The 13,342-nt window shown below is 44.8% G+C and overlaps 1 protein-coding gene across 3 annotated transcripts in view; it reads right to left on the bottom strand.

Annotated features, from left to right (window-relative positions):
• Positions 1-13,342, bottom strand: part of Rora (RAR related orphan receptor A) — a 736,444-nt gene that overhangs the window by 178,403 nt on the left and 544,699 nt on the right. The window contains exon 2 of one of the 3 annotated variants that reach the window (XM_050125243.1): positions 12,237-12,266. In XM_050125243.1, coding sequence (XP_049981200.1) covers positions 12,237-12,266 — 30 coding nt within the window. Of the gene's footprint in view, positions 1-10,759; positions 10,839-12,236; positions 12,267-13,342 lie in introns of those variants that run through there. The other 2 variants (XM_050125293.1, XM_050125251.1) reach the window with 2 other exon arrangements.

Here is a 13,342-nt window from a genome sequence, read left to right as displayed (position 1 = left end):
GTCAATTTGTGTTTGTTTCTTTCTTCTTGTAAAATTGATTGTATTGTGTGTATCTGAGATTCCTAATACGGCATTCTGGTGTTCTTAGAGAGTAAAATATTTACTACACTGAAGCAGTTATTTGAGCACATTCTTCGTCTGCAGTCATTCTGAGCGTTACCAGACAGGACTGATCTTTGCAGTTGGAATACGCATATGAGTGCCTCTCACTTAAATGTTCACCAGCATGCACATTACGAGCCACATCTCATGCGCTCCAGCATCACACCCGGTGCTCTCTACTATGTACAGTGCGAGCCATGTCTCAACACCCTAAAGATTTACTGTCTGACAAGCCCACCGCGAGGCCAATGTTTCAGATGGAGTCTGTCACTAACAACTTTATATGGCTCTTTCTCTCATGCATCGCTTGTTGAGAATACCTGACCATTGGGATGCCATGTCGGAGGCAGATATGCCCAGTGCTGAACCCGGCAGAGAACTGCTTTATCATTCTTTATGTCAAATAAATCAGAGTACAGACAAAAGACAGGTTGCCAGACTATATAAGCACCCCAAACTCTGTTCACCTCCTAACTGCCACATGTACAAAGAAGTTATGAATATATATGGTGTAACTAACACAGAATAAGATACAATTTTTATATGTATGTTTATGTATGTATGTGTGCCTATTCCTGGGTCTGACGGTGTATGTGTAGAGGCCAGAGTCAATCTCAGACATCGTTCATTCTTTAGGCATTACTTGAAACCCATCGAGTAGGATAGGCTGATTGGCTAGTGAGACCCAGGGGTCCCTGTTTCCTTCTCCCCAGAGCTGGGATTATACACCTGCACCAGGTCCACCTCGCCTTTATTATTATTTGATTCTTCTTTATGATCCTCCCTTATGGCAGGAAGGTGGCTAGTTAATAGGAGAAATCAGAGACCAAAGAAACAAGATCACCAGAAACCACTGAGTTGGTTGAGTTGGGGCTGGATTGACAGCAGCATCTCTTAGCCGCTCCGCTCTCCTGGGGGACTCCAGACAGTCTGGTTTCCATTGCAGACGAACATGTCCTCAGTTGACAGAGATCAATTCGCTTCCAGCGCCTGCCCGACAAGCTAAGGTACCAATAATGCCTTGCACGGGGTGTTAGGGGACATAATCAAGTGGATGGGGACTCATGTCAGTTAGACTTTGTCTTCTTAAAAATCAAGAGCACCCGTGGTAACAGAGAAGTTTTAACAAGGAGGAAAACCCTAGACAGTTGTCTCGAGGTTCTTTGCTGCCGCTTCAAGGACAACCAGGAAAAGAACTGCTATTTGAGGCAGCTTCATTATAAAGTCATTTTTAATAAGCAATCTTAACAAAGAGAGGGAACGCTCTTGTGGAGAAGCCCTCCAGGGACCCACAGGCTGCCCACTTAAGTTATTAGGAAGTTTCACACGAGGGACCAAACAGCTATTTCGTTGGCCTCGGGGGACAGAGTTCAGTTTTCGCCTCATCTCTAGGGGCGCTGGTGTGATCCCATCTAGGCACAGCATGGACTGGTGACAATCAGTTATGACAATACCCCAACTGGGTGGGGAGGGGAGCTGGATTTTCAGTTTTGTCGACACAAAAAAGACACGATGTAAGGGAGACAGAGAAATGAACCTAATATACTTGGTGATGCCCAAAGGAAGGGCAGGGGGTAGACATGCCTTGCCAGGACCTTCCTATTCCTGAAGAGCAACCATCGAAATCCATTTTAGGCAAAGGAAGAAAACCCTGCTGTGAGAAAAGACTGTAGTTCCCCCCATTTTTTTCCAGTTGTTTGAGGGAAAGATTCTTCGTGATGAAAAGGGGCTAACCCAGTGCATTTTCCTTCGCCTACTTAAGATGTGAGCAAGATTTGGAATTTGGGGTTCAAATTTTTATCAGGCTATTTGTAGCTGAGTTAAAAGGGCTGGAGAGACAGAGGTTCCCAGTGTATCACAGAAGCCCTGGCCAATTAGCCCTGGGATGAAAGCAAGCAAGGAGAACCATTAGCCCTGGAATTCAAAGTGCATATGTATTTTTTAAGCTTTAGGGCTCATTCCATGCCTCTGATTTTAATGACATGGCGAGGACTGGCCTTACAAGTAGACCTTACAGCTGGGGAGACAGAGCGAAAGGGACCGGCTCTTTCTGTCCTGTCAGACTAGCCCATCACAAGCACAGGCAGCAAAGAAGCTTCTAGCTAAGGACCAGGGTTCCCCCTGGGCTCAGAGAAGGGGCAGAGGCAGGAAACATCTGATTCAGATGATACTAAGTGACAAGGTGGGAAGACAATGAATGTTTCTGGGTCACAGCATTTCCCCATGAGTTCTGTAGCTCCTATTGGTCATGAGAGAAAGGAAACCTCCATGTCTTCCCATTGCCCATGTCTTCCTTGGTAACAGTTGACTCCGGTCACGTGGGTCCACATCTTTGTCTGCAGAGCAAACCGACCTAGTGATCATGCCTATGGCCATGGTTTTAGACAGAGCGTGGGTCACCACCTGTGGGCTTGGCTCACAGGTGTTAAAGCACAGTAGGTAAGCAGAAACTCAGCCCTGCATTTGCTTGCAGCACTTTCGCTATAAAGAATCCCTCAAATCAGAGGGGAGGCAAGGGGTGGAGGGAAATAGTTGTCAGTCAATAAAAAACTGGCCTTGCAAACATGAGGAGCCGAGCTCAAGCCTTAGAAGTCTCATAAAAAAGTCAGACATGGTGGCATATGCTCCCAGTACTGGGGAGGCAGAGTCAGACAAATCCCCGGAGCTCGCTGGCAAGTCAGTTGTGCCTACTTGGCAAGTTCTAGGCTAATGGGAGAGTCTCAAAATTCAAGGGAAGTGGTGCTTAAGGAGCAAGGACCAGGGTTACCCACTGGTATCCACATGCACACACACACACTCCCGAAGGAGGTGTAGAGTAAGTGAGGAGACATGAAGGGGACCCGGGTGAACTTGCTACACGGGGCCTCATGCAGTTCTAAGCAATGATTAGGAGTTATGAGCGACTCTGCTAGTAAACCTGCCTGCTTCCCCCTCCCCCGCCTTCTTACAGGCTTCAGCTCCTGTCTGCTGTGCAGCCTGTCTGCCTTCCCTAGGTTCTGGTATGAAAGTTCAGGATTTTTCCATCATAAAATCTTTTTACCCCCAAAGTGAAAACCGCAAATGCCAGGTGTCTTTATTAGCTCCCTTTCCTGAGCCTAAATCACAATCTATCACATTTTAGCCCTTTCTTGTCGGCAATTTATTTATTTATTTAGCAGTCGTTTGTTTGTTTATTTGAGACAGGGTCTTGCTAGGCACTGCCAGCCTGGCCTGGGACTCTCGTCCAGGCTTGCTTCAAATTGCCAAAAATCTATCTCCTTCTCCTCAGCCCTCTAAGTTGTTGGAGCACAGGTATGTGTCACCATGCCTGGCTCAACTTTTCTTTTTAATAATTACACTTGGCTGTTGACTAAGACATTAAAAGCTAGAATTAATGCTTAGGTGGTCAACACAATAAAAGATGAAAGTAGCCATCTTTGCTATATAGGAGAAATATTTGCCCAGAGATGGAAATGGAGCAAGTAGAGAACATTCTATTAGGAAGCACCTTGAGCCATCAAAAGCAAGAGGGGATTAGCTTGGAAATAAAAATCATAGTTGCAACGAAGTGCAGATATGGGCAGCAATTTTACTCAAAAATTGGTGTAAAGTTTTAGTGTTATTGCTTAAGCCAGTTTAGAGTGATGGTGTTCTTCATGTTTCAAACACAACTGAATCTCTACTTCTTTTGCATTTTCATTCCTTGCCTGCAGAGATTACAATCAAGATCAAATCCTAAATTCAGGTAAGATTAAGCATCAGCAAAACCTAATACTTTACTTTTAATCTTGTGGATATGTGTGTGTGTGTGTTCTGATGCCCACAGAGGCCAGGGGGGACTATCTGATCATTGGGAGCTAGAGTTACAGATATGAGCTGCCCAATATGGGTTTGGGGAACCCAACTCCAGTCTTCTGCAAGAGCAGCAAGTGCTCTTAATCAGCGAGCCATCTCCCCAGCCCTGTAGCGGCTTATCTCTCAGATACCTTCCACTCCCCAACTACTCTGCCTTGCAAACTTGTTTGCTTGGTTGGGTTAGGCTTCAAGGAAACCACAGTGTGTGCTGAATCACACTGTGTATGGTCATCGGATGTTCAGCATCCACAATCAGGTTGAGCCAAAAAAGAATGCGTACTCTGCACGGCACTGACAACAATGAAAGGCTTTGCTTCAGCGAAAGATCAGTTTGTGCCGTCAGCCGGGCACGTGGCTAAGTGGCTGGGGCTTTAGTTCGACTTGAAGCATAGGAGCCTCCGAAGGGCTGTGCCTGTGCCTGTCGTGGGATCAGCTGAGTTGTATGAACAGTGATAGTGACTGTTCAGCATCTTTGAAGGATCAGGTTAGGAGGTTAAGCAGATGAAACATGATCCTTTTAACGTGGGAAGGCTGGACAGTTGCCAGCAGACCATCGTGTTCCCATACAGCGGGAATAACATTCTCCTGTCATGAAATAGGTTGGCCCTTCCAATGGAAAATACACGAAACAGTTATAACAAAAAAAAAAAATCAGCAACAACAATGAAACCAACATCAGGGGCCTACAAGATGGCTCAGTAAGTGAAGGGGATTGCTGCACAGGCCTAGCAACTTGAGTTCAAGCCCCAGGTCTTCAAAGGCAGATGGAGAGAAGTAATTGTACAAAGCTATCCTCCAATGTCTACATGTATGCCATGGCACACATGCCTGTACATAAACGTTATGTGTGTGTACACACATCATAACAGTGAAAAACTAAAGGAGAAAATGATTAAGAATTAAATCCCAGCCAGTTATAGCAATAACTATGTTGTGCTTAGTTTTCTTTTCTGCTATAGGGTGGGGGAACTACTCTAATGAAGATGGTTGGCTTTAGGGCCCTTTAAGTCCTGTGCCCTTGAGGGCATGCTAGTGTATGTGTCTTACTTTCTATCTTCGGAGCAGGAATGGCCTACATCACAAAGCCATGGCCATGACGAAACACATGAGAATTTGTGAAGGGCTCTACAAAAGGCCTCTCCCCAAATGGCTCAAAGGATGGGCCGCTGCCCATACTAGAGATGGCAGCGCGGCTCTCCCCTGCGCAGAAACAGGCAGTCTCATTTGGTTCGGAGTCTGGGCTCTGCCCATGACCAGCTGGGTGAGTAAACAAGTTTCTTGACTCCTTTAAGCTAAGTGATTCATTCTTTGGATCCATCTTCTTATCTAAAACTTGTTGCAAGGGCGAAAGTCAGTGGAGCTCACGAGATGATGGAAGGAGATAAAGACAGGCCGTGTTAAACACAAGGAGCAGCCTGGGAAGGGCTCATCAGTGCTGCACACGCTGCCGGCTCCGCTCTCTCTCTCTCCTGTCCCATTTTCTCTTTCCTTCCTACATCTGGTGTGTGTATTTGTGTGTGGGTATGTGTGTGCTTGCGTGTGAGGAGGCCAAAGGTCAACACCAGCTCTCTGTCCTCCTTGGCTTCTTCCCATGTTACTTTTTGAGACAGAGTTTCTCTTAGAACCAGGAGATCACCAATTTGGTTAGACTGGCTGGCCAGGAGCCCCGAGACATCCTCCTGCCTCTGTCTCGCCTCCTCCAGGATTATGGGTGTGCATGGCCATCCCTATTTTTTGTTTGCTTTTCTTTTTAACACATGGGTACTGGGAATCTGCACTGAGGTTCTCATGCTTTCATGGCAAGTGCTCTATCCACAGAGCTTCTAGCGCAGTTCCCAGCTCGCTCTTAAAGTTTAGCCCAATCATGAGGAAGAGTTTCTTAAACATTCAATAAATCATCAATCACACACCAGTACCTTGCAGGTCAGATCATTTTTTTTTCTGACAGAATTTTAAAGAGTCAGTTACTACCTCAACACACCCTTGGAACCTATGCTATATATGAGACAGTGTCCTGATTTTGTCAATTTGAGATGAACTAGGGTCCTCTAGGGAAGGGGCACTTTAATTGAGAAAATGCACCCGTTGGATTGGCTTATAGGTAAGTTTGTGGGACTTATTGTTGATTAGTGATGGATGTGGGAGGGTCCAGCCCACTGTGGGCCATGCCACTCTGGGGCAGGTGGTCCTAGGGTATACAAAAAAGCAAACTGAACAAGCCATGGGGAGCAAGCCAGTAAGCAGCCTTTCTCCATGGCTTCTGCTTCAATTCCTGCCTCGGGCTCCCGCCCTAAGTTCCTTCATGATGGACTGTGATTGGGATGTGTAAGCAAATGACACCCTCTCTTCCCTAAGTTGTTGGGGTCATGGTGTTTTATCAAAGCGATAGAAAGCAAACTTGGATAGAAAGGAAGACAAAAACTTTCCTTCTAAAGTGGTCATGACTCTGGAGTCCACTAACCCAGAAAAGCCAGCACCAGGAGGTCTAGGTGGAAATGCATGGCCGGCAGAGCTCTGTGTAGAGCATTTGACAGCCGATGGAAATGCTGAACTTTCAGCTTTTCTGTGGCCTTCGCAGGTCCTCGCCCTGAAGTTGGGTTTTAAGACTATGAAAACTGTCTGCTTTGGGCGAACCCTCAGGGCCAAGTATAGTCCATTTATTTTTAATATGATGGGCCACAGAACAACTGGGGAGGGAGGAGCTGTAGCCACACAGACTGCCTCTAAACAATGAAGTCATTTCCAGACTCTTTGCCAGACACTTGGCCTCTTTCAACCAGTCACTCTTGAAGGGAGTAGGTGGGTATTGTTCAGACTGAGAACAAAGGGAGACAAACAATAGACAGTTTCTAGGGTCCCATGTGAAATAATTGAAGTTACTTGATTGTTCCTAGATATTTGGATCACAGCATCCAAATCCTGTATAGAAGGCCTCTAATTCTTTTCTTTTCTGCTATGCTCGAGCTAAACTTGCTTTCTGGTCATGAGTGGAACCTTCTGGAATGGCTGTCCTGATATTTGCACCTTGGGTTGTTTCCTATTGCTATGCCCCTGATCTCCATGTCTTACTCCATCCCGGTCTCTTATTCTATGGAGTCTTTGAGGGTAAGGACACAGAGCCATCACAGAGCAGATAGCTTGTGAGGCATGAGCATTTGCATTTTGGTCATGTCCCATGGCTATCAAGTTTTATATATGGGATGGCTAATAGCTCTAGCAATGAACCTTCCAGTTACTTTATGAACATGAACTTAAAATTTTCTTTTTCTGGATAATTTGTCAGTGAGCCAAGTGACGAGAAGAGAGGCCCACTAAAAGAAGGCTCACGTCTGTCTTAATGTCCTAATGAAACACCTTGTCAGCAACTGAGATTAGAATTGCTGGGAGTCAAATGGGTTGACAAGGTAGCCTTAACTCTACCATCAAAGTACCCTCCAGTAGTCTTGCCAAGAACGGTGTCTGCCTTTTAGTGCACTGTGAGCGAGCCTCAAGTTTGAGGTTGCTGAGAATCTATAATCAAAGAGTGGCTTCCAGGAAAGGAAAACAAAGTAGAAAATAGGCTTCTTCTGGTTCTTGGTTCTTCTGAGTAGACTGTAACAATTGTGACAAATTGTTGGGTTTATTTTGTGGGATTCACAAAGACCCAAGGAGGGAAGATTGAGGCCTGAGAACTCATTTTCTTTAAGTCAAATTCAAAGCCACATCTCTTGGGGGTAAAAAGTGAATGCAGGGCTGGAGAGTTGGGCCAGTGATTAGGAGCATTTGCTGCTCTTGGAGAGGACCCAGGGCACCCAATGCTAGATTCCCAGCACCCACATGGCAGCTTACAACTCTAGTACTGGGGGACCCGAAGCTATCTTCTGACCATCATGGGCATGTGTGTGTACAGGCAAAACACTCAAACACATAAAATAATAAAATATAGATAAATTTAAAAAGGTGAATACATTAATTTATTCTATTTTAAATGATTGCAATAAACACTTTTTAAAGGGACATAAGAGATAGCACCTTAAAGGAATATTCAGATTTGTGCTAAAATATTTTGACTGCGGGAGAATCAGAATCTATTTATAAATAATACAGTACTTCAATAATTTACTTTAGGTGTTAGCCTGTTACAACCAAACATAAAAGGATGTACTAACTTATCTGCTAGCAGCAATTTGTGTTAATACTAAAATATTTCTGAACTATTTGGATACAATCTTTCTGTTGGCATTGGGACAGGGAAGGTTGTATGAAAAATTGACAAATCAACTTGGTCTATTGCATGTTTTCTTTTCCTTTTAAATTTCTATTTATGTGTATGGGTAGGTTCTCTCTGTGTATATATCTGCCATGCGAATACAGGTATCGACGAAGTCTCTAAGAGGATGTTGGATCTTCTGAGCTGGAGTTAAAGGTGTGGATACTGGGAACGAGACTTGGGTGATCTTGAAGAGCAGCGCAGCCCTTGACCACTGAGCCATCCCTCTAACTTCCCTTCCCATTGCAGATTTTTAGCTCCGTATTTGGCATTGTACAACATTTTAGTAAAGACAGAATTGTTCAAGCAGAACTAGATTAAGAAGTCAGAAATGAAAGACCAGTTGTCCTTGACAATTAAAAACCCCAAATAGCAGTTGATTCCAAGAAGAAGAAGAAGGAGGAGGAGGAGGAGGAGGAGGAGGAGGAGGAGGAGGAGGAGGAGGAGAAGAAGAAGAAGAAGAAGAAGAAGAAGAAGAAGAAGAAGAAGAAGAAGAAGAAGAAGAAAGATATTATCTACTCAGTATTATTTTATCAGGAAAAGAAACCAGAACACTCCTTCATGACAAACAAAGAGTAAGCATTCTTGCAAGTGTCCAGCCAGATCTATGTGCTGTGTAATTACCATGAAAACGAAATTGAAATTCCGCACCACAGCGTGAAATTGATCTAATGTCCCTATCCCACAAGTAAAGATGCTTTTCCGTGTTTCCATTCTATAACCTAATGACAGTATTTCCTATCAACAATTGTAAACCATTACAGACGCAAGAATTTCTCAACCAATTTGGGCATGATGACTTAGCACGAGAAACCCCCAAGCTTTCACTTTTTCCCCTGAGTCAACCAGCCCAACCTTTAGGGCATCCTTCAGTGTACGGGAGAACCCAACTCGCTAAGGGACTTCCTGGAGGCTAGTATTCTCATGTCCTTTCATGAAATTTGTGGTTCGGTTTGCCCCAAACTGTGGTGTGTGTGTGTGTGTGTATAGAGTGCAGGCTCACACCTGTCTGAGTGTCACAATGATTCATGTTCACTTTATAGTTATTCCACTTTGGAGTGGTACACATGTGACCTGACACACTGGTCTGATGATACACTTGGCTACTACATATATTAATTTGTAAGTTGAACAATCTCTTTTGGAGGGTAGTTAGAAAGCCCTGATTGAAATCATTAACTCAGGGCTACTTGGGTTGTCAACTATCATATAGTCAAGGCTTGGCCAAGGTTTCCAGAACCCTGGCTAAAAATGAAAAACTTGCAACAGTACAGAAATGACTTCATATACTTCACTGGTAGTGAAACTTCTTGAAGAACAGATGTCAAGAGGAGTTAAGAGGAGCTGAAATTTAACAACTGAGAGAGAGAGAGAGAGAGAGAGAGAGAGAGAGAGAGAGAGAGAGAGAGAGAGAGAGAGAACCGCAAAGCACTTTAGGACGATTCCTTTTTCAAGGAAAATCCTGACAGATTCTAAGGAAGAAATCATTTGGGTGATGAGTATTAAAGAAAGAACTGATTGGTTTTCTTTTCCTGCTGTGGGCCCTGTGGAGATGCTAAGACCAGAAACATGAAGGGCTACCTGTCAAGCTGGATGACAAAAGCAATCTAAATTCCGATGGCACAGAGGAGGACTTCCACACTCAAGCACCTGGAAGAGTGAAATCTCTCCTGACGCTCACAGTCCTGTGTCCACAGCCTGAGTGCTATTCTTTCCAACTTGCCATGGGGATATTTTATTTCGGGGCATCTCCCCCACTCGGAAAAGTTAAACATCTTAACCTTCCCCAAACATCATGACATCATCTGACCTGAATCTTTCAGTCAAGGTCACTTAGGAGCTTTGAGTTTTTCTATAGGTACCTCATGCTTAGTAAGTCTTCCAGGGTGTCAAACCTGCAACCCTCAGGCCTCATGAAGCCCAGGGCAGCTATAAATGAGGCCCCATGCAAAAACACAAACTTATTTAAAACAGTTTGATAATAACTCAATTGAATTGTGAGGTTTCCAAGTGTGAACGTGGTGGATGGCAATGTTGTGTAGAGGGGTCAGAAGGCTGGACACCCCAGACTGACTCTCAAGGTTAGAAAGAAACCACTATTCTGGCTGTTACTTTTAAGGTTAATGGAGATGAAATTCTCTAAGCCTTTGAAGAAAGGCCTACCTGGTTAAATTATCTGTTATTAAAGTATATTTTCCCCTCTCTAGTCACCACTCTTAGGCTGTTCCCTAAATCCCTCCATGGATTTCTATATAGGCCCATAAGTTGTTTTCAGTGATGCAACATCTTGAACGTGTTTATTAACGGACTGTCTATACAATACCAACATCTGTGGCCTCTGCCTTCTGTGACGTCATCATCCAAGATAGGCTCTTCATATCTAACGGAGTTGAACTGGGTTTTGTGGTCTGCGTATCTAAGAGCCAATCCACAATGCAACTGTCTGCAGCTTTCTGAATATGGCTAAGGGGCGAGAGGTCCATACCCCAAACCACCATAAACAGTAGGCACAATCAATAGGCCCTGCTTGGGAGCGGCCCAGGACGGAGCTAGCAGAAAGACTGGATTACTTACCACCTCTAGAGTGGGTCCCTCCAGGCCAGGGACGAGCTCATGGGCAAGGCTGTGCAAGGAAGCTCTCTGTACCATGCCTGCCCTGCGGATATACAGAGGACTTCAGTGGCCTGTGCTGGCAATCTCCCAGGCAGCATGAGCTCAATTATGCACCGACAACAGCAAGAACAACAAGAACAACGACAGAACAACCCCCAAAAACTAAGGGTCACAGACTCGCCTGATTGAGGTGGGGGAACAGTGACTGCAACTGTGGAGGTGCCATCCTGACCACACATCACCTAGCTTGGGCTGGACCTTCCGTGGTATTTCAAACAAGCATGGAGAGATATGAGAGCCACGTGGAGGAACTGTTAAGACTGGGCCCTAAACGTCAGGCAGCTTCTCATTACAAGATACGTCTTTTATTTTAAAAAAATAAACATGATAATTCCTTATTTTTTTCTACAAATACAGAAAGACAGACAGACAAACCCAAGAGCAGATTTTGAGAATCAACTGAGGCACAAGTGAGACTATTTTGATGTTGCATAGATATTGCTTCCCCTCCCCCCGCCATGATTCACATGGAATTAAAAAAAATGTAAAAAGTTGAATGAAGAAAAATGTGGGGATATCCTTATCATTTCTCTGTTGTGCAAAAAAATATAGATCCAATGCTGGCCTTAGGAAGATGCCCGAACACATCTCACAGGTAGCATGTTTCCGTGGTCTAAAATACTCATCAAACTCTAAAGACTCCATTCGTTCAAAGCCTAAATAATATGCTGGTCAACTACAGTGAAGGCTGACTGCTTGCATCAGCAATACAATGTTTCATCCTGCAGTTCAAGGCTCAGTCAAACATCACTGCTCCGATTGCAGATCACAGCACCTTCCTCTGTCATGAGTTGGTAAGCTGATGGTGGGATGTGAGTGAGGCAGTTGATGAAGGCGATTGACCCTGAGAAGTGGGATGAATACAGAGGATAGACCCAGCACACAGTTCCACACCAAACTATCAATGCCGGTTGCCAGGGCCCCCACGGAGCGTGTCATGGTTGTGCAACAGCGCCTCTATCCCCTCAGTATCTCTGCTCCACAGACAGAAGAACAAAACAACCTCACGTGTGAGCTAGTGGGAAGGCAAAGGAGAGAGAAGCTTAAAGAAATCAGGGCTTTCTAGAAACTCTTCTAAGAAGGATCCAGAATAAGAGGTGAGCAATAAGTAACTGATCCTCCTGGCTAGGTTTTGTGGTAACTCTAAAGATTTGTGGCTTGGAACACCAGAATTCACCAGCTTATGCCTGACCTCGTTCATCAACACACACTCAGTACGAACAGGTGGAGATGTGCCAAATCCGACCACTACAGGTTGAAAATTTGACCACTATTGACCATGAAACATTGGCTTATGCTCGAAGGGCCACAGCAGCCAGACATATGCGAATTCCAACTCTTCAGAAAACTTGGGACAGAAACAAAATGCATTACTTACATGTGTGTGTCTTCTTCGTTACTGAGATCCCTGGAAGAGAAGAGAGAGAGAGAGAAAGGTCAAGAAAGGTCCTGTGAGGATCTCTGGTCATAGGTCATGCAGTGTGTGCTTGAAACATGCCCCCTGCAGCCAGTGACAGAGAGCTGGGCATACTTCAAAGCCTTGAATTGTGAGCTCACCCACTCTTTTATCAACTAACCGCATGGCTCATAGCTCGGTCAGCACAGGGCTCCCGAGCTCACCTTGCAAACACAAGAGTTCAACCCCCCAGAATCCATGTTAGAAAATAGTTGTGCTGGCGCATGTTTGTAATCCCTTTGCTGAGGAGACAGATGAAGACGCACCACTTTCCGGGAACTTGCTAGCTACCCAGCCTAGCTTAATGGGCGGATTTCAGGTCAATGAGAGACTGTCTACAAAATAAAAGTGGATAGCATCTGAGGAACTCTTCCTGAGGTTGTCCTCTGACTTCCGCACACATTTGCATATACATGGACCTGCACGTACATGGGCACCCCCACTCAGGCATGCGTACACATATGTATACATACATGGCATAGACAGTAGTGAAAAGGGATGAAGAACATGAGAAAAAGCGCATTGCTTCATTATCAATACGGAAGAGGTCACGGGACTAGGCAAGCAGAAGGCACAAGAGAGCAATGCCGACCCACTCTGACAAGAGTGAGCTGCACGGTGGAACGATTAATTTAGTATAGCCATTGATTCTGAGTTTCCTTTTTAAAGAAAATGTTCCTTCCTGCTCACTCAAAGCATAGCTTTTTATGGTAAAGAAAACTACAGCTACACAGACACAGACACACACACACACACACACACACACACAGTGTTATTTATGTGTCTGTATTTGTAAACGTTCATCGGGGAACGATAGCTAACTCTCTACAGAGAGCATTGATATGCATGGTGGGAGCATAGAGGATGCATGAGTCAGATCCTTAGATGTTCCCAAGATGATTGACAGGTGATAGGTGACAAGCAGAACTAAGTAGTAGCTGGCAAATGGCACCGGTCAGAGAGAATGGTTATAAGCTTTGATGCAAGCAGTCCGCGCTCAGCTTCAGAGTATCGAAGCTTTAGAACGG

The sequence above is a fragment of the Alexandromys fortis genome, unplaced genomic scaffold (assembly GCF_014885135.2).
Source record: "Alexandromys fortis isolate MF-2015 unplaced genomic scaffold, M_Fortis_MF-2015_v1.1 scaffold_22, whole genome shotgun sequence".
In the NCBI taxonomy this organism is placed as follows: Eukaryota; Metazoa; Chordata; class Mammalia; order Rodentia; family Cricetidae; genus Alexandromys; species Alexandromys fortis.
The sequence above is the reverse complement of the archived record's forward strand: the minus strand, read 5'-3'. Positions and strand labels throughout refer to the sequence as shown.